This window comes from Heptranchias perlo, chromosome 17, assembly GCF_035084215.1.
Source record: "Heptranchias perlo isolate sHepPer1 chromosome 17, sHepPer1.hap1, whole genome shotgun sequence".
NCBI classification, from domain to species: domain Eukaryota; kingdom Metazoa; phylum Chordata; class Chondrichthyes; order Hexanchiformes; family Hexanchidae; genus Heptranchias; species Heptranchias perlo.
In genome coordinates, this window is record NC_090341.1 from 48166567 (window position 1) to 48194445 (window position 27879).

The 27879-nt window shown below is 45.0% G+C and overlaps 1 protein-coding gene across 2 annotated transcripts; it reads right to left on the minus strand.

Annotated features, from left to right (window-relative positions):
- Nucleotides 1-3525: 3525 nt before the first annotated feature.
- On the minus strand, nucleotides 3526-26706 carry setmar (SET domain and mariner transposase fusion gene). 2 transcript variants are annotated; one of them, XM_067998270.1, is made up of 3 exons: nucleotides 26424-26506; nucleotides 23164-23264; nucleotides 3526-4931 (listed from the first exon to the last, which is right to left on the minus strand). In XM_067998270.1, the coding sequence occupies exons 2-3, from the start codon at nucleotides 23224-23226 to the stop codon at nucleotides 4134-4136; spliced, it is 861 nt and encodes a 286-aa protein (XP_067854371.1). In that variant the 5' UTR covers nucleotides 23227-23264; nucleotides 26424-26506; the 3' UTR covers nucleotides 3526-4133. The 2 variants fall into 2 exon arrangements, with proteins under 2 accessions (XP_067854371.1, XP_067854370.1); XM_067998269.1 differs by lacking the exon at nucleotides 23164-23264 and having other exon boundaries at nucleotides 26424-26706.
- Between the last annotated feature and the right edge of the window lie 1173 nt (nucleotides 26707-27879).

The window sequence follows — 27879 nt, forward strand, 5'->3', positions numbered from 1 at the left end:
CCCCCCCACCCTCTCGCCAGCACCTCATGCGGCACTACCTTGACTCCATCAGCTATCGAACAGGAGGTCGGACGCTGGGCTGCTCCATCTCGTCTGCAGATTCCTGCCTGCACCTAACATTCCTCTTTTTCCTTTCAGGTTTGGCCACTTCCTAATCCCCTGTCCCTTCTGCCTTAGCGACTGATGGGTTTAGATGTCTTTTAAGCTTCTCCAAAAGCTTGCTGAATTGTTGTTCCTCCCCGGCCCCCTTTGTGGCACTTCCCTTTAATTGCCCCCACTCTTGTAAATTTCACTGACCCGCAATTTTAATTTTCTCTCCTAGAGTTGCATGAATTTATACCCAGAGTTGTGACTAATTATTCAAATGAGCTTAGACTAGAGAAAGAAAGAGAGAATCTGCATTTCTATTGTTCCTTTCACAACCTCAGGATGTCCCAAAGCGCTTTACAGCCAATTAAATACTTTTTGAAGTGTAGTCACTGTTGTAATGTAGGAATCGTAGCAGCAAGATCCCACAAACAGAAATGAAATAAATGATCAGATGATCTGTTTCAGTAATGTTAAGGGATAAATATTGGCCAGGACACCGGGGAGGACTCCTCTGCTCTTCTTCAAAATAGTACTTTGGGATCTTTTTGCATCCACCTGAATGGGCAGACATTGGTTTAATGTCTCATCCAAAAGACAGGACCTCTGATAGTACTACACTGGAGTGTCAGCCTAGATTACATGCTCAAGTCTCTGGAGTGAGACTGAAACCCACGATTTTCTAACCCAGAGGTGAGAGTGCTGCCACTGAGCCACAGCTGGATTAAGTGACAAAACGTTTCCCACTGTTTAGGGCTTCACCCTCGATTTCTGCTGGCGCTCTATTATTGGTCAAGTTGCTGTGCGTTGATGCTTCTTTTGCCAAGCAGCAGGTTAGGGGTTGCCAACCCTCCAGGATTGCCCTGGAGTCTCCGGGAAATAAAGAATAATCTCCTGGACGCTGCTACGAGCAAACCAGGAGAAAACTCATAGGGGCATTCAAAGGAATTGAGCTTTTCTCATTTTCTTCGAACAATGCAGGTTAACCTTGACCCACTTCCTCTCATTGTGCATTGCAAGAATCAGTAGTCGTATCCATAAAGATAACATGGCCGCTTAAGAAGAGGTTAGTGCTGCAAACTTTGAATGGAAACTCGGGATTACGGCTACATCGAGTGACCTACTTTACAAATATATAATAGACGTGGCCTGACTATTTCAGTCCCCTCTCTTGGGGGGCTAAAAGTGGTGCTCGCTGTTATTCGTGGAATGTGGGACAGATTCTAATGTGTACAGTTAATTGAGAAGCCCAGTGCCCCACATCTCTTAGGCACAATTAACAATCATTTCCAGCCACTCAGTTATAACAAAAAGAAACACTTACATTTGTATAGCCCCTCATCCCATTTCGCAGAAACATGCTTTACAGATGATCAACTACTTTGAAGTGCATTAATGTAAGGAATCTTACAACACCAGGTTATAGTCCAACAGTTTTATTTGAAAATCACAAGCTTTCGGAGATTATCTCCTTCGTCAGGTGAGTGACGAAGGAGATAATCACCTGATGAAGGAGATAATCTCCGAAAGCTTGTGATTTTCAAATAAAATTGTTGGACTATAACCTGGTGTTGTAAGATTCCTTACATTTGTCCACCCCAGTCTATGAAGCAGGCTCCCTTGGGAGATGGTGGAAGCAGTTAGTATTGATTCATTCAAATTAGATGGATTTCTTTCAGAAAATAACATTTTGGAATACAGTATATGAGTAATTTGAGACATGGTGCGGTCAGTGTAGCATGCTTGGGAGGGAAAAGGTGACTTTGGACCTATCATAGTATCAGAGTATGTAACATCACAGAAGGAGGCCATTCGGCCCATTGTGCCTCTTTGAAAGAGCTATTCATTTAGTCCCACTCCCCCGCTCTTTCCCCATAGTCCTGTAAATGTTTTCCCTTCAAGTATTTATCCAATTCCCTTTTGAAAATTACTATTGAATCTGCTTCCACCACCCTTTCAGGCAGCGCATTCCAGATCATTACAACTCGCTGCGTAAAAAGATGTTTCCTCATGTCGCCTCTGGCTCTTTTGCCAATCACCTTAAAACTGTATCCACTGGTTACCAATCCTTCTGCCACTGGAAACAATTTCTCCTTATTAACTCTATCAAAACCGTTCATGATTTTGAACACCTCTATCAAATCTCTTCTTAACCTTCTCTGCTCTAAGGAGAACAACCCCAGCTTCTCCAGTCTCTCCACATAACTGAAGTCCCTCATCCCTGCTACCATCCTAGTAAATCTCTTCTAAACTCTCTCTAAGGCCTTCACATCCTTCCTAAAGTGCGGTGCCCAGAATTGGACACAATACTCCAGCTGAGGCTTAACCAGTGTTTTATAAAGGTTTAGCATAACTTCCTTGCTTTTGTACTCTATGCCTCTATTAATAAAGCCCAGGATCCCATAAGCTTTTTTGACAGCCTTCTTAACTTGTCCTGCCACCTTCAAAAATTTGTGTACATACACACCCCCAGGTCTCTCTGTCCCTGTACCTCCTTTAAAATTGTACCATTTCGTTTATATTGCCTCTCCTCATTCTTCCTACCAAAATGTATCATTTCACACTTCTCTGCATTAAATTTAACCTGCCATGTTTCTGTCCATTTCACCAGTCTATGTCCTCCTGAAGTCTGTTACTATCCTTCCACGTTGTTTACTACATTTCTGAGTTTCGTGTCATCTGCAAACTTTGAAATTATACCCTGTACACCCAAGTCTAGGTCATTAATATATATCAAAAAGAGCAGTGGTCCTAATACTGACCCATGGGGAACACCACTCTTTACCTCCCACCAGTCTGAAAAACAACCATTCACCGCTGCTCTCTGTTTTCTGTCCCTTAGCTAATATTGTATCCACCAAGCTTTTGGTTCCCAAAGCTCTCCACCACTGGGATTTTCCTCGCCTCATGTCTGGGTCTGTGGTAGACTAATTGATAGAGATTGATTACTATAATTAGTCAACAACTCTATTGTTGTTGTATCATGCGACTACCAGGATGGTAGAAGGTAAACTAGATGGACCTTGGTCTTTTCTCATCTAGTAATTCTTATGTTTCTGTGTGGGTTTTCAATTATATCTGTGAAGACCAGCTTTGAGTTAAGAGCTGGAGGAGTCACAGAGCCACCATCAAAACCAACTAGACCAATGATGTCCAATAGAAATTGTTGACTAGCCATAGGTGTGGCTATGCCAATATGTTTTAGCCACAGACACTAATTTTAGTAGAAAACGCCTTACATACACTCACACGATACAGGTAAATGGACCTCACGTGTGTGTATATTTACTTAACAAATATCTACCACCATTCAGTAACTAAGGAAGGAAAGCACTCAACGATCAAGAATCACTCGCACATTCTGCTTTTCATTTTACTTGATTTAAAGTTCACGTACCGTGCGAATAGGAGTATTGAGATCACATGACAACGACCATGTCGATTACTCATTTTTATTTACTAATCAGAAATGCAATTCGCCACATCTGGATTCCCAATTGGCTAATGTATTGGACATCACTGAAGTAGCCAACAAAGTTTTAGAAGTCTTTGAGGAAGTTACAATCTCAACCTTACCTCCTTTCCTTTTGTTCTTGCTTACATACCAACAATCAGTGCACGTCAAAAAGCATGGTGAGATATAAATACAATAATTGATGATGGGCATCAGTACAAATGAATCAGTTGGTTCTGCCACAGGTTTATTCTGATACTCATTCATGAGTACAAATGAATTAAACAATCGCTCAGATCTGAACAAATTTCTCCAGTTCTCTGATCAATGAACCCACATTACCCTAAAATCTGAAAGAAAATAAGAAAAAAGGTCACTGAAATAAATAATTTAAATGTCTTTCTGTAAACTAAATACAAGTGGCTCCGTAGCAGCTGTAACCAGTTATAAATAAACCCAAGCTGTGTTTTCACAAGTGTGTACTTCAGATGAGTACAAATTGCAAACACATTCAACACTTGCAGCATCAGTATGTATAAATTGCAAAGTCAAATCTATTAAACCAAGGAACAATAGGCTGTAACAGCCAACATTAGATTATATTCCACTTGTCCTGCAGGTTATAGAGTGAGCTGTCAAATGGCAGAAAGCCAGTACATGACTGTGCACCACAGTAACATGATTTCAGGGCACTAGTGTCTCCACAGGACTCTTCCTTAGTTGTGCCTTCCTGCGGAAGATTATTGAACCTTCCAGAGTAGTCGTATGATAGTTCCTCCTCAGCTGCGATGTCACGAGCTGCGAAAAGTGCCAACCTGGGAACCAGGGAATTGACACGGACAGGAACCATGTACAGATTGGGATCGCAAGAATGATTGAGAAATCGGCCAACATTGCCAATGTGGGTAGGGTCAACAAATGTCTGCAGTACTTCACCACTGCTCAGATGTTCTCTCACAGCTATGATATAGTTCATGTCGTCAGAATTTTGGGACTGAATTCGCCTGCTGGCTTCTGGAAAACTGATAACTTCACCCCCGTACTCACACACAAACCTCCCTCTCCCAATCGATTGCAGTGTGCGAAGGCCCCATCCTTTCTTTAAGGTCTTGAACACCTGCAGTTTAAAGATGAGGCCTCTTTGGACAAGCCTGTTCTTGCAGGCCTCACTGCATTTGCACATAATGTTACACTCAAACACCGGCCTAGAGTAGCCCGTCTCCACCTTAAAGTCCACAAGACACATGTTTTCATCGTAAGCCCCGTTGTAGCGCTGCAGACAGGTACATGCGTCCCGCTCACAGAAAGAGGTTGAGCACTCACATCCTGGAAGGGTTATTTCAGTGGGATCAAGGTCTTCTCCTGGTCCAGCCACATTTTCAGGCGTGTACTGCAAGACAAACACAAAACAGTCTTAAGAAGGATTTACTCCACACAGCGCTGTGCTGTCTGCCTCATTCAGAGGGTCACTGTACCTATTGTAGTCTCCACGGAGTTCATACGTATCTAGTAAACAACATCAACTTACATTTATATCGTGCCTTTAACGTAGTAAAACAACCCAAGGTGCTTCACAGGATCGTTATCAAACAAAATTTGACACTGAGCCACATAAGGAGATATTGGGACAGATGTCTAAAAGCTTGGTCAAAGAGGTAGGTTTTAAGGAGCGTCTTAAAAGGAGGGGAGAGAGAGGTACAGATGCGGAGAGGTTTTAGGGAGGGAATCCAGAGCTTAGGACATAGGCAGCTGAAGACACGGCCGCCAATGGTAGAACGAAGAAAATCGGGAATGCGCAAGAGGCCAGAATTGGAGGAGCGCAGAGATCTCGGAGGTTGTGGGGATGGAGGAGGTTATAGAGATAGGGAGGGGTGAGGACATGGAGGGATTTGAAAACAAGGATGAGAATTTTAAAATCGAGGTAAAACCGCAAGCTATTTAACACATTCCTGCCTCATTCCAGTGATATTCTCGATTCTAAAACGGTCCCCGTGGATTGGAAGGTAGCAAACGTAACCCCAATATTCAAGAAAGGAGGGAGAGAGAAAACAGGGAACTATAGGCCAGTTAGGCTGACATCAGTAGTAGGGAAAATGCTAGAATCTATTATTAAGGACGTAGTAACAGGGCACTTAGAAAATCATAATATGATTAGGCAGAGTCAACATGGTTTTATGGAAGAGAAATCGTGTTTGACAAATCTATTAGTTTTTTGAGGGTGTAACTAGCAGGGTAGATAAGGGGGGACCAGTGGATGTAGTATATTTGGATTTTCAAAAGGCATTCGATAAGGTGCCACACAAGAGGTTGTTGCACAAGATTAGGGCTCATGGGATTGGGGGTAATATATTAGCATGGATTGAAGATTGGTTAACGGACAGAAAACAGAGAGTAGGAATAAACAGTTCACTTTCGGGTTGGCAGGTTATAACTAGTGGGGTGCGGCAGGGATCGGTGCTTGGGCCTCAGCTATTTACAATCTATATCAATGACTTAGATGAAGAGAGCAAGTGTAATGTATCCAAGTTTGCTGATATACAAAGCTAGGTGGGAAAGTAAGCTGTGAGGAGGACGCAAAGAGGCTGCAAAGGGATATAGACAGGTTAAGTGAGTGGGCAAGAAGGTGGAAGATGGAGTATAATGTGGGGAAATGTGAAACTATCCACTCTGGTAGGAAGAATGGAAAAGCAGAATGTTTTTTAAAAGGTGAGAGACTAAGAAATGTTGGTATTCAGAGGGATTTGAATGTCCTTGTACATGAATCACAGAAAGTTAACATGCAGGAACAGCAAGCAATTAGGAAGGTAAATCGTATGTTAGCCTTTATTGCAAGGGGGTTGGAGTATAAGTGTTAGGAGGTCTTGCTGCAATTATATAGGGCTCTGGTGAGACCACACCTGGAGTACTCTGTACAGTTTTGGTCTCCTTACCTAAGGAAGGATATATTTGCCTTAGAGGCGGTGCAACGAAGGTTCACTAGATTGATTCCTGGGATGAGAGGGTTGTCCTATGAGGAGAGATTGAATCGAATCGGCTTATGTTCTCTGGAGTTTAGAAGAATGAGGGGTGATCTCATTGAAACATATAAGATTCTGAGGGGGCTTGACAGGGTAGATGCTGAGACGCTGTTTCCCCTGGCTGGAGAGTCTAGAACGAGGGGTCATAGTGTCAAGATAAGGGGTTGGACATTTAGGACCGAGATGAGGAAATAAATCTTCATTCAGTGGGTTGTGAATCTTTGGAATTCTCTACCCCAGAGGGCTGTGGATTCTCAGTCGTCGAGTATATTCAAGACTGAGATCGATGGATATTTGGACACTAAGGCAATGAAGAGATATGGGGATAGGGCGGGCAAGTAGAGTTGAGGTAGAAGATCAGCCATGATCTTATTGAATGGCGGAGCAGCTCGAGGGGCCGAATGGCCTACTCCTGCTCCTATTTCTTATGATCATACATTACTGATGAGTTAAAATGATCCACAAGTCATGTACAATCAAGGCACAGCACCCGAGATAACTTGGTTCTACAATGTTTTGTACGTTTAAAAGCTGCTTAAATGCATCCAGCCCTGCAATGAGACTTTGCAGAGAGCAGTGATTGTGAATTGCAGCATCGAGATACTAAAGCAAAAGGCAGACAACGTGTACTAATGGGGCACAAATCACTTTATTGCTCCTATTGGTGTGAACCCATCATCAAAAAGTACTTTGTGCATTAAAAAGAAGAGACAGTATAATAAAGTATAAAAAAGATTTCAAAATGATTCCAATCATCGTCAAACATAACAAGCTGAGCAACAAAAATCCTAAGTACATCACTGCACATCTCGTCACCAATGCCTCCTGACCTACAAAGCAATGTTTACTTCTTCACTTAAATTGAAAATTACAGCAGCATGACCAAGGGAACATTTGATTCCAAGGTAGTGAGACTTCATTATCCATTTCTAAATCTAGATTTCAGTGTCTCTCAACAAGAACTTAACAATCTTGGCCTTAATTAACTTATGCAAATATGGCTTTCAGATAAATGCCCCTAGCCTGTCACGGTTGGTCCCTGGGCTCCATACGATGTGCTACGTCTACCAAATGAAGCATGAAAAGTAGGCCAGGCACATTAACCCCAGAGACAGTGCACTCTTCCCAGAATGGGGGAGAAAAGGAAAATATGATCAGGATACAGTCCAAGTTCCCATGTGCAAACTTGCAGTCGTAAATGGGAATGCATTATAGAAACTGCTGAACAAGCATGTTCCATCCAGTACAGTGGGGAGGAGAGAAGGTTGTATTAACAAGAGCTGCACCCATGCATACCCAGTGGCTTGTGCACTTGCAGTTTTAATAAATATTTAAACGTTCACCTGAGTCTCTTGCACTGCTGCTGTACGAGCAAGGGATTAGCAGGAGGACTGCATCCGGCTAATCCAGGTGGTGGTCATGTTTTTTTTAACTCATTCTCGGGGTGTCAGCATCACTGGCAATGCCCACCCCCTGTAACGGAGTGGCTGGGCCACTTCAGTGGGCAGTTAAGAATCAACTATGTTGGCGTGGGACTGGAGTCACATGTAGGCCAGACCGGGTAAGGACGGCAGGTTTCCTTCCCCGAAGGACATTAGTGAACCAGTTGGGTTTTTACGACAATCCGACATCTTCATGGTCACTTTTACAGATGCCATTTTTTTGTTTCAAATTCTCACAATGCCATGGTGGGATCCTGAACTCGCATTCTCTGGATTATTAGTCCAGTGACATAACCACAGCACTGCCGTAGTTTCATCGCCAACACCAGCACCGTTATCAGCAGCAGGATGCTAAAGTCTGGGATCCACACGGCCACCAAGAAAATATGTGGGCCCCAAAAAGATGGGGATTTATAAAAATCACACCATTCGTTGTGGGAAACACGAGCCAAAGTGAGCTGTACTCATCACTGCTGTTATAAACTGTGCGGAAGGACCCACGGATGCATTCCACTTGGAACCAGAACCATAAAAAATTCAAAGATCCACAGCCTGACAATTCTGGGATTTTGTAAACTGTTTCACAGCTATAGTAAACCCAAACTTTGGAATTTGTACACAGTATCATCTTTACTAATTAAAATTAACTTTAACCATTAAACAGTTAGTGCTGTAATGTGGGATATGTTTTGATTATTTTATATGAATTGTAGCCCTGTAGTTGTGAAATGTAATAATCCTTTTTTTAAGAAGATGGTGGTGTCCTTTGCTTCACCGTCATTGTTAGTTGGGTGATATTTTTCTTATCAGGTCACTATGGTGCACTCCTCAGTGTCTGGGTGGAGTTGCCATGATGATGCAAAGCGAATGGACCTGTGAAACGTGCGGCTTCTGACTAACCCAGGACTTGTCAAAGGATCAGTGGTTGGTGTCCTCCTCTTTTGTACCATCTTCAATCAGTTCATGACTATGGGAGAATTGGGAAATGTGCTCACACAGCTTCTGGTTCCCTTGGATCAGCTGAGCAGCCACTCATATCGATAACAGATCACAATCTGGATCCCTACTTGGGATCCCAGGATTTGCGAGATAAAATCGCGGGATCATAGCAATCATCCAGGATTGCAAACCTTGGAAGGGCCTGTCCAACACTGGATCATCAACCTTCCGTTCAACACTGGATCATCAACCTTCCGTTCAACACTGGATCATCAACCTTCCGTTCAACACTGGATCATCAACCTTCCGTTCAACACTGGATCATCAACCTTCCGTTCAACACTGGATCATCAACCTTCCGTTCAACACTGGATCATCAACCTTCCGTTCAACACTGGATCATCAACCTTCCGTTCAACACTGGATCATCAAGCTTCCGTCCAACACTGGATCATCAACCTTCTGTTCAACACTGGATCACCAACCTTCCGTTCAACACTGGATCACCAACCTTCCGTTCAACACTGGATCACCAACCTTCCGTTCAACACTGGATCATCAACCTTCTGTCCAACACTGGATCATCAACCTTCCGTTCAACACTGGATCATCAACCTTCCGTTCAACACTGGATCATCAACCTTCCGTTCAACACTGGATCATCAACCTTCTGTCCAACACTGGATCATCAACCTTCCGTTCAACACTGGATCATCAACCTTCCGTTCAACACTGGATCATCAACCTTCTGTTCAACACTGGATCATCAACCTTCCGTTCAACACTGGATCATCAACCTTCCGTTCAACACTGGATCATCAACCTTCTGTCCAACACTGGATCATCAACCTTTCGTTCAACACTGGATCATCAACCTTCCGTCCAACACTGGATCACCAACCTTCCGTTCAACACTGGATCATCAACCTTCCGTTCAACACTGGATCATCAACCTTCCGTCCAACACTGGATCACCAACCTTCCGTTCAACATTGGATCATCAACCTTCCATCCAACACTGGATCATCAACCTTCCATCCAACACTGGATCATCAACCTTCCGTTCAACACTGGATCATCAACCTTCCGTTCAACATTGGATCATCAACCTTCTGTCCAACACTGGATCATCAACCTTCTGTGCAACACTGGATCACCAACCTTCCGTTCAACGCTGGATCACCAACCTTCCGTTCAACGCTGGATCACCAACCTTCCGTTCAACACTGGATCACCAACCTTCCGTTCAACACTGGATCACCAACCTTCCGTTCAACACTGGATCATCAACCTTCCGTTCAACACTGGATCACCAACCTTCCGTTCAACACTGGATCAACCTTCCGTTCAACACTGGATCACCAACCTTCCGTTCAACACTGGATCATCACCTTCCGTTCAACACTGGATCATCACCTTCCGTTCAACACTGGATCACCAACCTTCCGTTCAACACTGGATCATCAACCTTCCGTTCAACGCTGGATCACCAACCTTCCGTTCAACGCTGGATCACCAACCTTCCGTTCAACGCTGGATCACCAACCTTCTGTTCAACACTGGATCATCAACCTTCTGTTCAACACTGGATCACCAACCTTCCGTTCAACACTGGATCACCAACCTTCCGTTCAACACTGGATCACCAACCTTCCGTTCAACACTGGATCACCAACCTTCCCTTCAACACTGGATCATCAACCTTCCGTTCAACACTGGATCATCAACCTTCCGTTCAACACTGGATCACCAACCTTCCGTTCAACACTGGATCACCAACCTTCCCTTCAACACTGGATCACCAACCTTCCGTTCAACACTGGATCATCAACCTTCCGTTCAACACTGGATCATCAATCTTCCGTTCAACATTGGATCATCAACCTTCCGTTCAACACTGGATCATCAACCTTCCGTTCAACACTGGATCATCAACCTTCTGTTCAACACTGGATCATCAACCTTCTGTTCAACACTGGATCATCAACCTTCCGTTCAACACTGGATCATCAACCTTCCGTTCAACACTGGATCATCAACCTTCCGTTCAACACTGGATCATCAACCTTCCGTCCAACACTGGATCACCAACCTTCCGTTCAACACTGGATCATCAACCTTCCGTTCAACACTGGATCATCAACCTTCCGTTCAACACTGGATCATCAACCTTCCGTTCAACACTGGATCATCAACCTTCCGTTCAACACTGGATCATCAATCTTCCATCCAACACTGGATCATCAAGTTCCGTTCAACACTGGATCATCAACCTTCTGTTCAACACTGGATCACCAACCTTCTGTTCAACACTGGATCACCAACCTTCTGTTCAACACTGGATCATCAACCTTCTGTTCAACACTGGATCATCAACCTTCTGTGGGTTTACTGATAGTCTGACATCAGTTTCCTTCTGTCTTGGGTTAACTTTTGTGTTCAAGGTAAATAATGCCAGCGCTGAGGAGTGGAGCATTCAAATTTTGGCACCCAGCTCAGCATCAATCACTGCGGGTCAGGTGTAACTGAAAGGGTCCATCCACAATGTGGTTTAAGCCCAGCCTCAACCAGCTCCCTCTTTTTGCACTAATACATTTATTTCCATTTTCCACACCAGCCATTATATTGGCCTCTTCCAATCAGGCTGCCACGTTATTAAAACAGATTATCTGGTCATTATCTCATTGCTGTTTGTGGGATCTTGCTGTGCGCTAATTGGCTGCCGGGTTTCCTACATTGCAACAGTGACTACACTTCAAAAGTACTTCATTGGCTGTAAAGCGCTTTGGGACGTCCTGAGGTTGTGAAAGGCGCTATATAAATGCAAGTTCTTTCTTTTTCTTTAGTGCTCAGTTATGGGAAGTTCTGTGCTGCGTAGTTGTGTTGACATTTATTTCACTTAGTACATTTACAACTGTTAGAGGCAGGGGACTTTCAACTCGTCAGTCTGCGTTCGATCCTTAATCCCAGAGGTGAAAGGGCAATGTGCCAAGCCCACTGCAACACACAATCCCGCAACATGCTAGATCTTCAATTGTAATTTCAAGCATAGTCTATACTCAAATCAGACCAGATATCTGCTGGGATCTCACAAGATAGATAAAGATCAGGAAGGTTGTTGGTTGTTCAGTCCATCCTAGTGCATCTAGAAGGAAGCTAAAAACCCCATCATGGTATCAGACTGGTTTTTAAATGATTCCGTGGTTTTCACCTCCACTCTCTGTCTGGGAGTCTATTCCATGTGCCGATCACTCTTTGTGTGAAAATGAAATAGACAGTTTCCTAGAAGTAAAGGGAATTAGGGGTTACGGGGAGCGGGCAGGAAATTGGACATGAATTTAAATTTGAGGTTAGGATCAGATCAGCCATGATCTTATTGAATGGCGGAGCAGGCTCGAGGGGCCGATTGGCCTACTCCTGCTCCTATTTCTTATGTTCTTATGTTCTTAATGAAGGAATCAGTCCTAAATTTGCCTTTCACGAGTTTGAACCTGCATCCCTTTGACTTACTGTCACGGTTTAACATGAAGTAGCGTTTACTTTATTCGAGGAGATCAGTCATGAGTGCTGTATACATGGAGTGGCAGCGTGCAGACAAAGAATCATAGAATCTTACAACACAATAGGAGGCCATTCAGCCCATCATGCCTGTGCCGGCTCTTTGAAAGAGTTATTCAATTAGTCCCACTCCCACGCTCTTTCCCCATAGTCCTGCAAAATTTTTCCTTTTCAAGTGTATATTCAATTCCCTTTTGAAAGTGACTGTTGAATCCGTTCAGACTGACATTAGACCAACCATAATGCTAATTCCAGTATGTATCCAAAGTGCAGGATTCTGCTGGGCTCTCTTGGAGCTACAATGCATATGACATGAAGAAAACAAAAATCAATTAAATTACTCCACAACAGTGAGTTTGGTTTTGTGTCTATCGAGTGTTAGCAAAGTGATACAGCCTCCTTAAGATACTAAGATGGCAAACTTGATTTCTCACAAAAGATTGACAAATGTCAAATATTCTGCACCCTGCTTTTCTTCAATTGAATTTCGTTAAATAATCAGATTAAGACCACGATTGACAGCACAGAAATATACTGGATCCAGCAGTTAACCACAAAGAACTGAGCACGTATAATTTCCTCCATTACAACAGTGGCTACATTTCAAAAGTACTTAATTGGCTGTGAAGCACTTTGAGGTGTCCTGAGGTCATGAAAGGCGCTATATAAATGCAAGTTCTTTCTTCCGATGAGTGGTCAAATCGGTTATTGTGCAAGGAAGCATCCGGAGAACGTTAGTGTGACAATGTGTTTACTTGTGCACAAGCAAGAATACACTGTTAACATAACCTGTGATCAGTGGTACTTATAGTCAGTTCTGAATATTGAGAATATACTGATCAGTGACTTCCATCTATATGACTCACCTCCCAGTAATAAAGTTCAGATTGGGTGGAACGTTCCTGCAGGTCTCCTGTTTCGCTACTGTCAGACACAGGCAAACAGCAAACCACAAACCTTTCTTTTAAAAAAACTGGAATGAGGGTAAGGGTTTTCTTTTCACCTTTGGCCAATTATTTTATGGGGGTTTTTGTTATTAATTCTCAGGATGTGGGCGTTGCTGGCAAGGCCGGCATTTATTGCCCATCCCTAACTGCCCTTGAGAAGGTGGTGATGAACCTTCTTGAACCGCTGCAGTCCATGTGGTGAAGGTGCTCCCACAGTGCTGTTAGGTAGGGAGTGCCAGGATTCTGACCCAGCGACGATGAAGGTAGTGTCTCGGACAATATTTATCCCTCAACCAACATCATTAAGACAGATTATCTGGACATTATCACATTGCCGGTTGTGGGATCTTGCTGTGCGCAAATTGGCTGCTGCATTTCCTACATTACAACAGTGACTACACTTCAAAAGTACTTAACTGGCTTGAAGCGCTTCGGGGTGTCCTGAGGTCATAAAAAGCCCTTTATAAATGCAAGTCTGTCTTTCTTATATGTCTGAGTATCAGTTGCTGTGAGGTGCTATGTGATGGTTGAAGCATTCAGCAGAGGGAGCCAGAGAGCAACAAACTTGGCATTTGTGCTAACCGAGAACAGGATCAAATTTCATTTCAATTGTAGCATTTCTCGGATTAAAAATGCAGTTCATTGTCGATGGACTGGAGCCAGCCCTGGTTTACATTCACTCTCTCTCCTCACTATTCAATCCTCACTTAATTTCTTCATTTAATTTCCTCCCTTCCATATTTCTTTCATTATTAGGGTGAGTTATTAATGTTTAATGCTTCTTCTCATGTTGCTATGTTATTTTATTCTATTTTAGGGATTAATGTCTGTCCTCAGGCAGCTAGCTCCTCTGCCCTGTGGTCACAAGGCCTGCGTCAGTAACACTGCTGCCTCTCTCCAGCAGGATGCTGCAAGTGGTCGATTGACGGTTTAGATACTGTACTCGAAACCCAAAGTTGTTGCCGGTATATGTGGTTTGCGACTTCAGATATGATCACTGCCGGCAGGCTGTTTGAAGAGCCCATAAATTACCAAAAACCCATGAGTCAACTAGCTGATGGTCAGGACACAGTTGAAACGGCCTTCAGATGATCCTATAATCAGAATGATACAGCTCAGGAGGCCGCCATTCAGCCCATCTTGCCTGTGCCGGCTCTTTGAAAGATCTATCCAATTAGTCCCACTCTCCCATTCTTTCCCCATAGCCCTGCAAATTTCTCCTTTACAAGTATATATAGAAAGTTACTATTCCTCCACCCTTTCAGGTCACAACTCAGACAGTATAACCCAGCCACAGTGGGGTATCTCTACTCTCACACTAGGCACCGCCCGATGGCAATCTGTCAGCATCCTTCTCTCCTCCCCTTTCTGTACCTGCACCTCGTTATTCATCTCTGTCACTGCTTTACCTGTTTTTCAGCTTATACGTTTCAGGTGATATGCTGATAGGGTTAGAGATATGCTGATGGAGTTAGATGAAGTAGGGAGGGAGGAGGCTCGTGTGGAGCATAAACACCGACATGTTGGGCCGAATGGCCTGTTTCTGTGCTGTACATTCTATGTAATTCGATGTATGCCGGTGTCAGCTGTGGCTCAGTTGGTAGCACTCTCACCTCTGGGTCACTCTCTTGGGTTCAAGCCCCACTCCAGAGACTTCAGCGCATAATCCAGGCTGACACCGAGGGAGTGCTGCACTGTCGGTGGTACCAGCTTTCGGATGAGACGTTAAACCGAGGCCCCGTCTGCCCTCTTAGGTAAGCGTAAAAGATCCCTCGGCACTATTTCGAAGAAGAACAGCGGAGTTCTCCTGGTATCCTGGCCAATATTTATCCCTCAACCAACATCACTAAATCAGATTATCTGAGGGAGCTTGCTGTGCACAAATTGGTTGCTGTATTTCCTATATTACAACAGCGACTACACTTCAAAAATAATTCATTGGTTGTAAAGTGCTTTGGGATGTCCTGAGGTTGTGAAAGGCGCTATATAAATGTAAGTCTATCAAGTTCTTTCTTTCAGGGGTGAAGGGAAGAAAATTCTGGGGGAGAGAACGATACAAATGACATCTACTGTAATACGTGACCACTGGAAGAATTAAAGCAGAACTGATACCTTTCAAATAACTTAAAATGCAAAGGGATAAGATGAATGATAACATCAAGGACTGATATCAGGAGGGTAACACTCACCTGCAATCTTATAGATCAACAGTGGTGAGAATGTGGAACTCACTACCACATGGAGTGGTTGAGTCGACTATGATAGATGCATTTAAGGGGAAGCTAGAAAAACACATGAGGGAGAAAGGAATAGAAGGTTATGCTGATGGGGTGAGATGAAGTAGGGTGGGAGGAGGCTCGTGTGAAGCATGGACTAGTTGGGCCGAATGGCCTGTTTCTGTGCTGTACATTCTATGTAACCTAGCTTGGGGCAGGAGGTCTTTTTGAATGATATACCTAAAATTAATTTTTACGTCTCTGGCTTAGCTTGTAACATTTTGTATTGTATATGGGGTCTGCAGGACCAAGTGGCCCACAAAGAAATAACTTTGGACGCTCCTGCTTTAGGAGATAAATAATTAAAGCTGGGTATCCTGCTAAAATACAAGTGTCAGCTTGGCTCAGCTGGTAGCCCTCGAGTCAGAAGCTGGTGGGTGCAAGCCCCACTTTGGGAGTTAAGCACAGAATCTACGCTGACAGTGCAACAGTCTCTCAGTACTGAACTGTCAGAGGTGCTGCCCTTCGGATGGGATGTTAAACCAGGAGCCCATCTGTTTATTCAGGCGGATGGAAAGGATCCCATTTGGACGGGGAGTTGTCCCAACTCTCCAGGAGAACTCACTGTTCCAACATTATTCCCTAAACCAACATCACCAAAAAAGGATAAATTGGTAATTTATCTCATTGCTGTTTGTGCTGTGTGCCAGATGCATGTCATGTTTGTTTACATAACAGTAACTGCACTTCAAATTAATTTATCGCATTAAATCCCTTTGGGAAGTCCTGGGATGTGATACAGTGCGTTAGAAATGTGAGTTCTTTCTGTTCTTGAAGGCAGTGTTCTTAGCATGCAGTGCCATCTGCTGTTATTTTGCTTTCAATACATGCAATCTTCTCACTGCAAAATATTTAAGACTTTTGACACATTCATATATACACACACAAGTGTAGGGTCACGTAGAATTACTTTGGCTGTCACAGTTCAGATGTGTTCTATACAACACAAAGTTCTGATCATTGCAAATTTGTGTTTCCAAAAGTTTTTTTTCTCCCTGTTCCTAAATAAAATCCAACATATACTTACTTCATGCAGCTCCTCCAGACTTTCTTCCCTCTCACCAGGTAAAAGCTACCACAGTGTTCCAACTTCTTTCAGGCCCCCCGGGGCTCCTCTCTGCTAATATCCATCCTGATTACCCATCAGTATCTAACCAGTACTGAGTGTTTCCTTCTCAGTCACTTCCCAAGTAGCATCCAGGATGAGGAAAGGTTGTTGATGCATGAGATGCCCCACAGGGCCACTCACTGACACTCCCATAGTTGATGTCAGCCGAGCGTCCCCTGCTGTATGGGGAGGTCTGAACCGGCAGGGCAGCAGGTAGATGCAGAATATTATTAAATCTGATATTATGTAAAGACTTCACCATTGTTCACATTACTTTAGCTGGGGGGGGGTTACTTTATATTGAAGTAATCTGTCATGTACTTACCTTTTCCTTTAAGACACATGTTAACCTGGCAGAGATCAAAAATTCTGCTAAATCAATGTCATTCTTAGCTTGGCATTGTAACTACATGAGGTTTGGCACCATCCTGTGGCTGAAGCCTGTATTACATTAAAACATTGCACAGCCCAACTTTGATAAGAGGCCTTAAAGAACAAGACCACAAGTTTTACCAGAACATTAACGGTGCAAAATATCAAATTATATTAGACAACGGGTAGCTAAGCCCGACAAACCTAAAAAAGATACATTTACAGACGTTAATTTGCTACACAAATGCAATCTTTAATGGAGTGCTTGGAGTTGAAGAATTTGTGGGAAGGTGTTGCCAAAATTGTCAATTATTCCCTTTCCTCCGGGCACTGTTTCAATATTGAGACAATCCTTAAAATGCCTGCCCTTGATTTCTCCAACTATTGCCTCATCTCCAACCCCCCCTTTCGCTCCATTGCCACCTCACTCCGTGCCCACTTCTCCCAGTTCAAATCCCTTCAGTCTGCTTTCCACCCTGGTCAAAGTCATTGATGACACTCTGCATGGCTGTGACTGCAGTTCATTATCCTTCCTCGCCCTCTCTGCACCATCCTCCAGAAAGTCCTAGCCTTCAATTCTGACCTTTTTTCTGAATGCCGACTGAATCTCAGCCTGACCATGTGCCCCCTCGGTATCCTGCTTGACCCTCCAAATCCCACATCTGGTCTGTCGCCAGGACAACCTCCGAAACATTGCCTGTCTCTGCCCATAAAATCTTCATTCATGATTTTCATCTCCACGCTCACCTTCTCCAACACCCACCTTCCTGGTTGCCCAAGCTCCACCCAACATAAACTCCAACTCACCCAAAACTCCGCAGCCCACACCCCGTCCCATCCAAAACTCCGCAGCCCACACCCCGTCCCATCCAAAACTCCGCAGCCCACACCCCGTCCCATACAAAGTCCTGCTCACCTATCACCCTGATCCTCGCCAATCTTCACTGGCTCCTTGTGATCTAACGCATCGACTTCAGGATCCTCAACTACCAGTCCCTCCACAGCCTCCCTCCTCCTTCCTCCCCCAGCACTACGTCCCTGCATCCATTCTCTGCTCTTCCAACTCTGGTCTACCGTGTGTTTCCCCCTCCTTCCGTTTTACCATTGGTGGCAGATCCTGCAATCATCTTGCATCCACACACTAAAGCCTCCCCCCAAATCCCTCCATCTTGTTTCAGCCCTCCCACCTTCAAATTTCTCCTTAAAACTCACCTATTCAACCATGCATCTGGCCGCCTCTCCGAATTCCCCTTCTACTCCGTCTCAAGTAAGATTACCTCTAGTGATGTAATCTGAGCACCCAGCCAAGTTTACGAAGCATGCCTGTGCAACAATCCCTATTTCTTCATTCTTCCAGCTCCTTCTGCTACTCATTCTGCGATTTCTATGAATCATTTACTTGGCCGTCCTCTTCTCATGCTCCCTGCCAGCAGCAAGATCAATTAGCAAAACCAAATGGTCCGTACATCCAAACCAGTCTAATCTAATTTCTCCAGTGTTCTTCAATTGATCAGACCCCCAGTTATTTCTTGGTTTGTTACAAATCCCACAATGGAGCCATTTCAGGCCCTCTGGCCAGAGGAAACATGGACATTAAAAAAAGCCCCAATTAGCAGGACAGCACACGATGGTAAAACTGAACTGTGTTGGTGCAGATGAGAGTACAGAACCTCTTAATTAGCAAAGTACTAGGGCAAGGCAGACACAGGCTTCCTTACACGGGCTCCAATAGTTATACCTTTAACCTATATTTCCCTTTCTGGTTCTGCTCTGATAATAAAGAATACGATGTTTGGTTGAGTGGGGCATCACTTTGTGTTGGGTCATGCATCGGTGCCTTTTACCTTACAACATGTGACTATAGTTCATGGCACACTTTCAAAGGAGGTTGAGGTTAACTGTGATAATACCCCCCTTGATGATTTTCAATCATGAAAATAGATTATTCATTCTACGGGGTCCATTTGAGGTGATTTGACAATATACAGCTGTGGATTTCAAATCTATTATTATTTTTATATCCTCTATTCATATGAAAAGTCAACTGCAGAAAAGGCCACTTGGCCTGTTGAAACTCATCCCTTTAGTACCCTAAATCTGCTATAACAACCTCCAACTCCATTTTGAACTTCCCTAAAGATTTTGCCTCCACTACCCAGCCTGGCAGGTAATTCCAAACATTTATTGAGTAAAGAAGTTTTTCCCAAATTTACTTTTTACTAATTTAAATTTCAGTTCTGTGGCCCTACTTTTCGGGTTCAATTTGAAGTAATAGTTTAGGTTTACCTTCTCAATACCATTTAATACTTTATATACCTCAAGGGGGTCTAACCCTTAACACTTTCTTTCTAGACTGTTGATTGTCTAATCTTTCCTCCTTGGTCATCCCTTTTACACTTGGGATAAGCCTTCTCCAATGCTTTTCAAAGTTTTTTGGGGCACGGTGATCAGAATCGAACACAGTGCACCCCAAGTGTAGTCTACGCACTGCATCATAAAACCTCAGAACCACTGTAGGCTTGTACCCTACTGCTCTGACTATATACTCCAGCATATCATTTGCTTTTTCTAATTGCTTTGCCACATTGCATAGACATTGAGAGTGTCAAAGCAATTAGAAAAAGGGGAGCCTGTCATCACTCCTAGATCCCTTTCTACATCACAGAATTACATAGAATTTACAGCACAAAAACAGGCCATTCGGCCCAACTGGTCCATGCCGGTGCTTATGCTCCACACGAGTCTCCTCCCACCTTACTTCATCTAACTCTATCAGCATATCCTTCTATTCCTTTCTCCCTTATGTATTTATCTAGTTTCCCATTAAATGCATCTGTGCTATTCGCCTCAACTACTCCTTGTGGTAGCGAGTTCCACATTCTAACCATTCTCTGGGTAAAGAAGTTTCTCCTGAATTCCTTATGGGATTTATTAGTGACTATCTTATGTCTAGTTTTGCACTCCCCCACAAGTAGAAACATCTTTTCTACGTCTATCCTATCAAACCCAATCAGAATTTTAAAAACCCCTATCAGGTCACCCCTCAATCTTCTCTTTTCTAGAGAAAAAAGCCCCAGTCTGTTCAGTCTTTCCTGATAGTTATAACCTTTCAGTTCTGGTATCATCCTTTTAAATCTTTTTTGCACCTTCTCCAGTGCCACTATATCCTTTTTGTAATATGGAGACAATAACTGTACACAGTACTCCAAGTGCAGTCTAACCACGGTTCTATACAAGTTTAACAAAAGTTCTCTGCTTTTCAATTATATTCCTCTAGAAATGAACCCCAGTGGTTTGTTTGCATTTTTATGGCCTTGTTAACTTGCATTGCTACTTTTAATGATTTGTGAATGTGTACTTCCAGATCCCTTTGCTCCTCTATCCCATTTTGACTCTTATTTTCCAAGCAGTATGTGGCCTCCCTATTCTTCCTACCAAAATGCACCACCTCACACTTATCTATATTGAAATTCATTTGCCATTTACATTCTGCAAGTTTATTAATGTCTTCTTGCGTTTTGTCGCCGTCTTCCTCAGTATTAACTATACCCCCCAATTTGGTGTTACTGTTAAATTTTGAAATTGTACTTCTGATTCCCAAGTCCAGATCATTTATGTAAATGATGAACAGCACCGATCCTTGTGGAACATCACTTCCCACCGTCCACCAGACTGAGTAACTACCTTTAACCCCTACTCTTTGTTTCATACATCTTTCCATATCAATTCAGTTTCATTCATTGTATGCTTAAGGTGTACATTTTTTGACCAATATGCAATTCCTTACATTTTTCATCGTTAAATTTAATTTGTCATTTGTCCACGCAATTTAGATAACGTAAATTCTCTCATCGTTCTTTAGCTGTAGCCTCTGTCTCTGCTGCTCTCTCTACTATAATGTCTTCAGCAAATTTTACAAGCTCAGATTTGTTTTAGATATCCAAGTCATTAATGTAGATTGGAAACAACAAGGATCCAAATGCAGACCCCAGTGGGACCCCACTCAACTAACCTCTCCCCCTCCAGCCAGACATTGCATCTCTCACCAATACTCACTGATTCCTATATTTAACCAAGTTCTGATCCAGTCCCCATGTTTCACTCTGGATTCCTGTGGCTTTTGAATTGGTTCAGAATCTTTCATGTGGGACTTTGCCAAAAGCTTTCTGAAAGACCAAATAAATTATATCAGAGGAAGTTCTACTTTATCTCCAACATCAAAGGAGATCTTTCAGGCAGAATCTTTCCTTCTAAATCCACGTAGCTTCTTTCTTATGAACTCAGAACTTAGATATTAGTTTGTCAGTCTTCTTTCCTATCCCTTAGAATGTTTTTTTTTGATGTTATCGATGTTACCCTAATGAGCCTTAGTTGCCAGTCCTTTTTTCACGCATCTTTGCCAGGACTGTTTGCAGCAATAACCATTAGGATGTCAAGGCCTTGGAGAGGGTGCAAGAGGAGATTTACTAGAATGGTACCAGGGATGGGGGACTTCAGTTATGTGGAGAGACTGGAGAAGCTGGGGTTGTTCTCCTTACAGCAGAGAAGGTTAAGGGGAGATTTAATGGAGGTGTTGAAAATTATATGAGGTTTTGATAGAATAGATGGAGAGAAATTGTTTCCACTGGCGGGTGCATCGGTAACCAGAGGATACAGGTTTAAGATAACTGGCAAAAAAACCAGGGGGGAGATGAAGGGATTTTTTTTTTACGCAGCGAGTTGTTACGATCTGGAATGCACTGCCTGAAAGGGCGGTGGAAGCAGATTCAATAGTAACTTTCAAAAGGGAAGTGGATAAATACTTGAAAAGGAAAAATCTGCAGGGCTGTGGGAAAGAGCAGGGGAGTGGGGCCAATTTTTTGGATCGCTCTTCCAAAGAGCCGGCACTGACACGATGGGCCAAATGGCCTCCTTCTGCGCTGTATGATTCTCAGATTCTAAGCTCTGACCCTTCATTAGCCTAAATCCTATGAGTATCATTCTTCCCTGAGTAAAGTACTCTCACAGATCGTACCTGGCCCTGACCCAGCTGTCCTCTCTTGGGCAGATCTCACCGTGGTCACCCAATCACTCTTGCCTTTCTTTTTTAGTTCCACTAATCCCCAATTAGCTGAAAGAATCATAGAAATTTACGGCACAGAAGGAGGCCATTCGGCCCAACGTGTCCGTGCCGGCCGAAAAAGAGCCATCCAGCCTAATCCCACTTTCCAGCTCTTGGTCCGTAGCCTTGTAGGTTATGGCACCTCAAGTTCACATCCAAGTACTTTTTAAATGCGATGAGGGTTTCTGCCTCTACCACCCTTTCAGGCAGTGAGTTCCAGACCCCCACCACCCTCTGGGTGAAAAAAATTCTCCTCAATTCCCCTCTAATCCTTCTACCAATCACTTTAAATCTATGCCCCCTGGTTATTGACCTCTCTGCTAAGGGAAATAGATCCTTCCTATCCACTCTATCTAGTCCCATCATAATTTTATACACCTCAATTAAATCTCTCCTCAGCCTCCTCTGTTCCAAAGAAAACAACCCCAGCCTATCCAATCTTTCTTCGTTGCTAAAATTCTCCAGTCCTGGCAACATCCTCGTAAATCTCCTCTGTACCCTCTCTAGTGCAATCACATCTTCCCTGTAATGTGGAGACCAGTCTCCAGCTTTCTTCCTCACTATCCACCACACGAACAATTTTTGTATCATCTGCAAACTTCTTAATCATGCCCCCTATATTTAAGTCTAAATCATTAATATATACCACAAAAAGCAAGGGATCTAGTACCGAGCCCTGCGGAACCCCACTGGAAACAGCCTTCCAGTCACAAAAACACCTGTCGACCGTTATCCTTTGCCTGATCTGGTTCCTTCTGCTCCTCTGTCCCAGGTTTAATTATTTTCTTGAAACAGACTGCAACACAAATAAACGCACACTGGATCCCTGTAACGCGCATCAAAATAAAATCCCGTACATTACCATGTTATGCAATAGCACTTCAGTCCAAATGGCAGTCTTTGGTCGCAGGAGTTTGCTGTCCATCACCACACTGAACACACCCAATGTCGGTGAAAAATATCCTGAAAACAGGGTGGAAAAAACAACCAGTACCTGAGGAACTCCACGTTTATATATTAGGCTGGAGTGCGTTTCACAGGTGCAACACAACAGATCCAGGTGCCAGCTGTGGCTCAGTGGTAGCATTCATCCATTCAGAGATCCTAAAATCCCCCCCTATTGTCGCATTCAATTGTCTCTTAAACGATTGGATGCTATTTGCCTCCACTGCTCCATCTGGAAGTTTATTCCAGATGTTGGTCACTCTTCGTGTGAAGAACTTCCTGAGATTAGTCCGAAATTTGCTTTTTACTAATTTGGACCTGTGTCCCCTACTCCCGCAATTATTTAAAGTAATATTCTGGATTTGCCTTTTCCATTCTTATCTACATCTGTAAGATCATGTCTCGGATGCCGCCTTTCTAGGGTGAGAAGCCCAAGGGGAGGGCAAAATTCAACTTTGGTGGGTGTATAAAATGGGCGGTAGCAGAACAGCCGCCCACTCTCCCTTTCCGTTAATAAGAACATAAGAAATAGGAGCAGGAGTAGGCCATACGGCCCCTCGAGCCTGCTCCGCCATTCAATAAGATCATGGCTGATCCCAGGAGATTACATGCCTTTGGGGGGAGGTGGGGGGGTGAGTAGGAAGTGTTTAGTCATGATGCTCCAGCCTTCACGGTGTGCGGGGGAGGCTGGACGGACCAGTTGGTCTTTTCCTGCCCATCAATTTTGTATGTTCCATCAGCCTGGTGGCTCCTTTGCACTGCCTCCAGCCTTTGACTGTGTCCTTTGGTTTTGTTTCATGGCGACCAGGACCAGACATAGGGCTCGATGTTAGCAGGGCTGCGGGTTCGCGGCGGGGGGGCTATCGGGCGCGTGGGTAACGCGCCCGGTGAAATTAGTCAGCCAACCGCACGATCGCAGCCCAATTGGATCCACTTACCTTGTCTTCCGGGTTCCCCACTGCTGATCTGCGCGTCGGGCGGGCTGCGCATGCGCAGTAAGATCTGTCAGCTGGAGGAGCTCTATTTAAAGGGGCAGTCCTCCAATGACAGATGCTGCAACAAATAGAAAAAATTACAGCATGGAGCAGTCCAGGGGGAAGGCTGCTCCCAGTTTAATGATGCCTCACTCCAGGTATCATTAGATGGGGTGAGGAGGAGGGGGAGGACAGAGATCTTCCTTCCTCCCGGCGGGCGGGAGGAAGCGGCCTGCCTCTGCCACCAGGAAGGCCTGGCTCGAGGTGGCAGAGGAGGTCACCTGCACCACCAACATATCGCCCATCTGCATACAGTGCAGGAGGCGCTCCAATGACCTAAGTAGGTCAGCCAAAGTGAGTACACTTACTCATTCCCCTATACTCCATCTGCCACATCACCGCCCCCACCCCACATCTCCTTCTGCACTGCCAACACTACTCTGTCACATCACCCCTCATACCCACTCAAACCTCATCCTAATCTTACCTGCGCTTACTCACCTCGCCAGTACTCATCCCGCCACTACCACTCAACCCAATCCTCATACAATCTCATGGCTCTATCTCATACTCACCCTCTCGTGCATCTCTTTCACGGTCAGCCTCACTCAACCTGCCACTACCTGTGCTGCAGCCACAGGGCATGCATCAGATATGTGCAGTAGGCAGCGTAAGGCAAACGTGTCGTGAGCATGAAGGGGATGCACAAGGGTGTTTGAGGGTTTGTTATGATTGTTACTTATATTGAATTTCTGACCAACTCACATTACATATTATATTGGCACCACTACTGCCATGTCTTTGCGAATCTTGTCTGGTTTGTGCAATAATGCCCTTTCCTGAGGATCACTATGAAGACCCACACCTGATGACACCCATTGTGTCATTGCAGAGTGGGTGTAGGTGTATTTGCAGGGCTCTTTTGTGCAGACGGCTGAGAGATGTCGGCGATGTCCCCGGTGGCACCCTGGAAGGATGCGGAGGAGAAGTTGTTGAAGGCAGTGGTGACTTTGACAGCGACAGGTAAGAAGATGGTGCTCGGGCCAGCCGGGAGCAGCTCGGCATGAAGGAGGCTGCAGATGTCCACGGCTACATGTCGAGTGACTCGGAGCCTCCGTGTGCACTGCTGCTCAGAGAGGTCCAGGAAGCTGAGCCTCGGTCTGTGGACCCTGTGGCGAGGGTAGTGCCCTCTGTGACGCATCTCTCTCTGCGGTAGCCCTCCCTCCTGCTGTGCAGGTGGATGTGTCACAGCACTCTGTTGTGGAGCTCCACGTGTCAGAGGTGGACGGCGTGGATGGCGAGGCTGGTGAGTCTGGTGATGCTGTTCGCCCTCCGAGGAGGTCATGACTGCAGCTACGGCGGCCCCCATCCGGAAGATGTACATCTGAGGGGGTCCGCAAGGTAGGTACATGTCTCTGGACCCCGGGGTAAGTGTGCAGGTTGGTGACTTTGATTGTCAAGAGGAGGGTGGTGGAGGCCAAACTTTGTCCCAAGTGACAGAGTGGCCTCCTGCAATGAGTGAGGGTCTCCCCCGCCACAGGCTGACAGCTGCAACACGTCCATTTGAACTGGGAGTGTTTCCCCCAGTATGGGAAACAATCCCAGTTTGCTATAAAATCCCACCCCTCCTCACATAATACAAAATAAATACCTTCAAGTGGAACCCCGCTGGCTTTAATTGCCTGTGGGATTCCCACCAGCGGGGGCTGCGCGCGCACACCGGCGCGTCAGTGGGGAACCTGGAAGTGGGCGGGTTGGAGCCGGGCTCCCGACCTGCTCCGGGATTCTCCAATTTTCGGAGCCCCCCCCCCCGCCAGGAACGCACCCGATAGCGGGTGCTAAAATGATGCCCAAGATGTTGAAGGTGCAGCCTGGCTCTGACCACAGGCCTGTACAGTTTGATCACTACTACACCTTCGGGCTGTTCTGGGCTATGTAGTTCAAACTTCAGAAGAACATAACATTTGCGAACTTAAATTGGCATTTATGAAAAATGTGGTAATTGGGGGTCAACGTAAAATTATTTTTTTGTGTTAAACACAGCACACATATTACAAACTCACGTCAACATGATCTCTGCACATGGAAAGGTTTCACTATATTAAATTGGACAGTTATTCCGTGCGACACTGCAGTTATTAAATCAGCTACTGTACATGTGTGAAAGTCCTCGGAACCTGCAATGCAATAAATGCTGATGTACCTGAATGGGAGGCAGACAGTCACCATCCACTCCATTAATAACCGGCACTGGCAGCTTCTCCAGGCCGCAGCATAGGTCAGAGGCCAGGACACGGCCTGATCCCACAGCCCGGGGACTGGCAGCGGTCATTGCACTCGAGGGCACTGGCTGGGCACAGAGAGTGGGGGGCGGTGGTGGTAGAGTGTGGGCTGCGGCTCCTCGCCCTCAGCCTGGGATCCCTGCTCCCTCCCCGGGCCCTGATGTATCCACCTTCCGCTCACACTCGCTACAATGTAACCGCCTGTGAGAGGGTGGGGGGAACCCCGCCCACTCACCGCCGCAAGCCCATTGGTGGCGGGGTGTGTCAATCATTCGGTCCTCCTATCGCGTGCTCGTCTCTCCTGTCAGTCAGGCCAGTGGGCGGGATTTCTTCAGCGAGGCGGCGGGATGGGGCAACATTTCAAAGAGGCCGAGAGTTTGTGGCTCTTCCTCCCACGACCCAGGAGCCCCTTTCGGCCGGAGTGTTAATTTTAACCGCTGGCCCGATTCCCGCTCGATCTCTGGTATGAAACCGGGGTGAAGGGCAGGTACGTTCTGGCTTTTAGCGGTAGAAAAGGGCGAGTTGCTGCATTCAGGACCGGGGATTTTTGATTGACCTCTGGAGTATTTTATTTAATTTTGTGCTTGAATTTTTGCTGAACAAGATTGCTACAATTAAAAATCTGGCTATGGGAGTTCCTTCTGGTATTCCTCTCTTGTGTTATCAGGGGGATGAATAGTGTGGGGCAGGTTTGCCTGCACCTGCTCCTGCCCCTGCAATTCTGGGCACAGCAACTTGCATTTATATAGCGCCTTTAATGTAGTAAAACCTCCCAAGGCGCTTCACAAGAGCGTTTTGAAACAAAGTTTGACACCGAGTCACGTAAGGAGATATTAGGACAGGTGACCAAAAGTTTGGCCAAACAGGTAGGTTTTAAGAAGCGTCTTAAGGGAAGAGAAAGAGGCGGAGAGGTTTATGGAGGGAATTCCAGAGCTTAGGACCTAGACAGCTGAAGGCACGGCCACCAATAATGCAGCGAAGGAAATTGGGGCTGCACAAGAGGCCAGAATTGGAAGAGCACAGAGTTCTCGGAAGGTTGTAGGGCTGGAGGAGGTTACAGAGATAGGGAGGGGTGAGGCCATGGAGGGATTTGAAGAATGAGAATTTTAAAATCGAGGCGTTGCTGGTCTGAGAGCTAATATAGGTCAGCGAGCACAGGGGTGATGGGTGAACAGGACTTGGTGCGAGTCAGGATACGGGCACCAGAGCTTTGGATGAGCTGAAGGAGGGTAGAAGATGGGAGGTCGACCAGGAGAGCATTGGAATAGTCGAGTCTGGAGGTTACCTGAACTTACCTGGAATGCACGAAGAAAGCCGTCTTTGGAAGTCCCACTTCACTCGGGATTGGAATCTGACCTGCAGATAATCTCCACCACA

Coding starts and splice junctions, on each gene's coding strand:
- setmar (XM_067998269.1), bottom strand. CDS start 26,552: ATGACCGCTGCCAGTCCCCGGGCTGTGGGATCAGGCCGTGTCCTGGCC. Junction 4,932..26,423: donor ACTGTCTGCCTCCCATTCAG/GTACATCAGCAT, acceptor TTTGTCTTGCAG/TACACGCCTGAAAATGTGGC.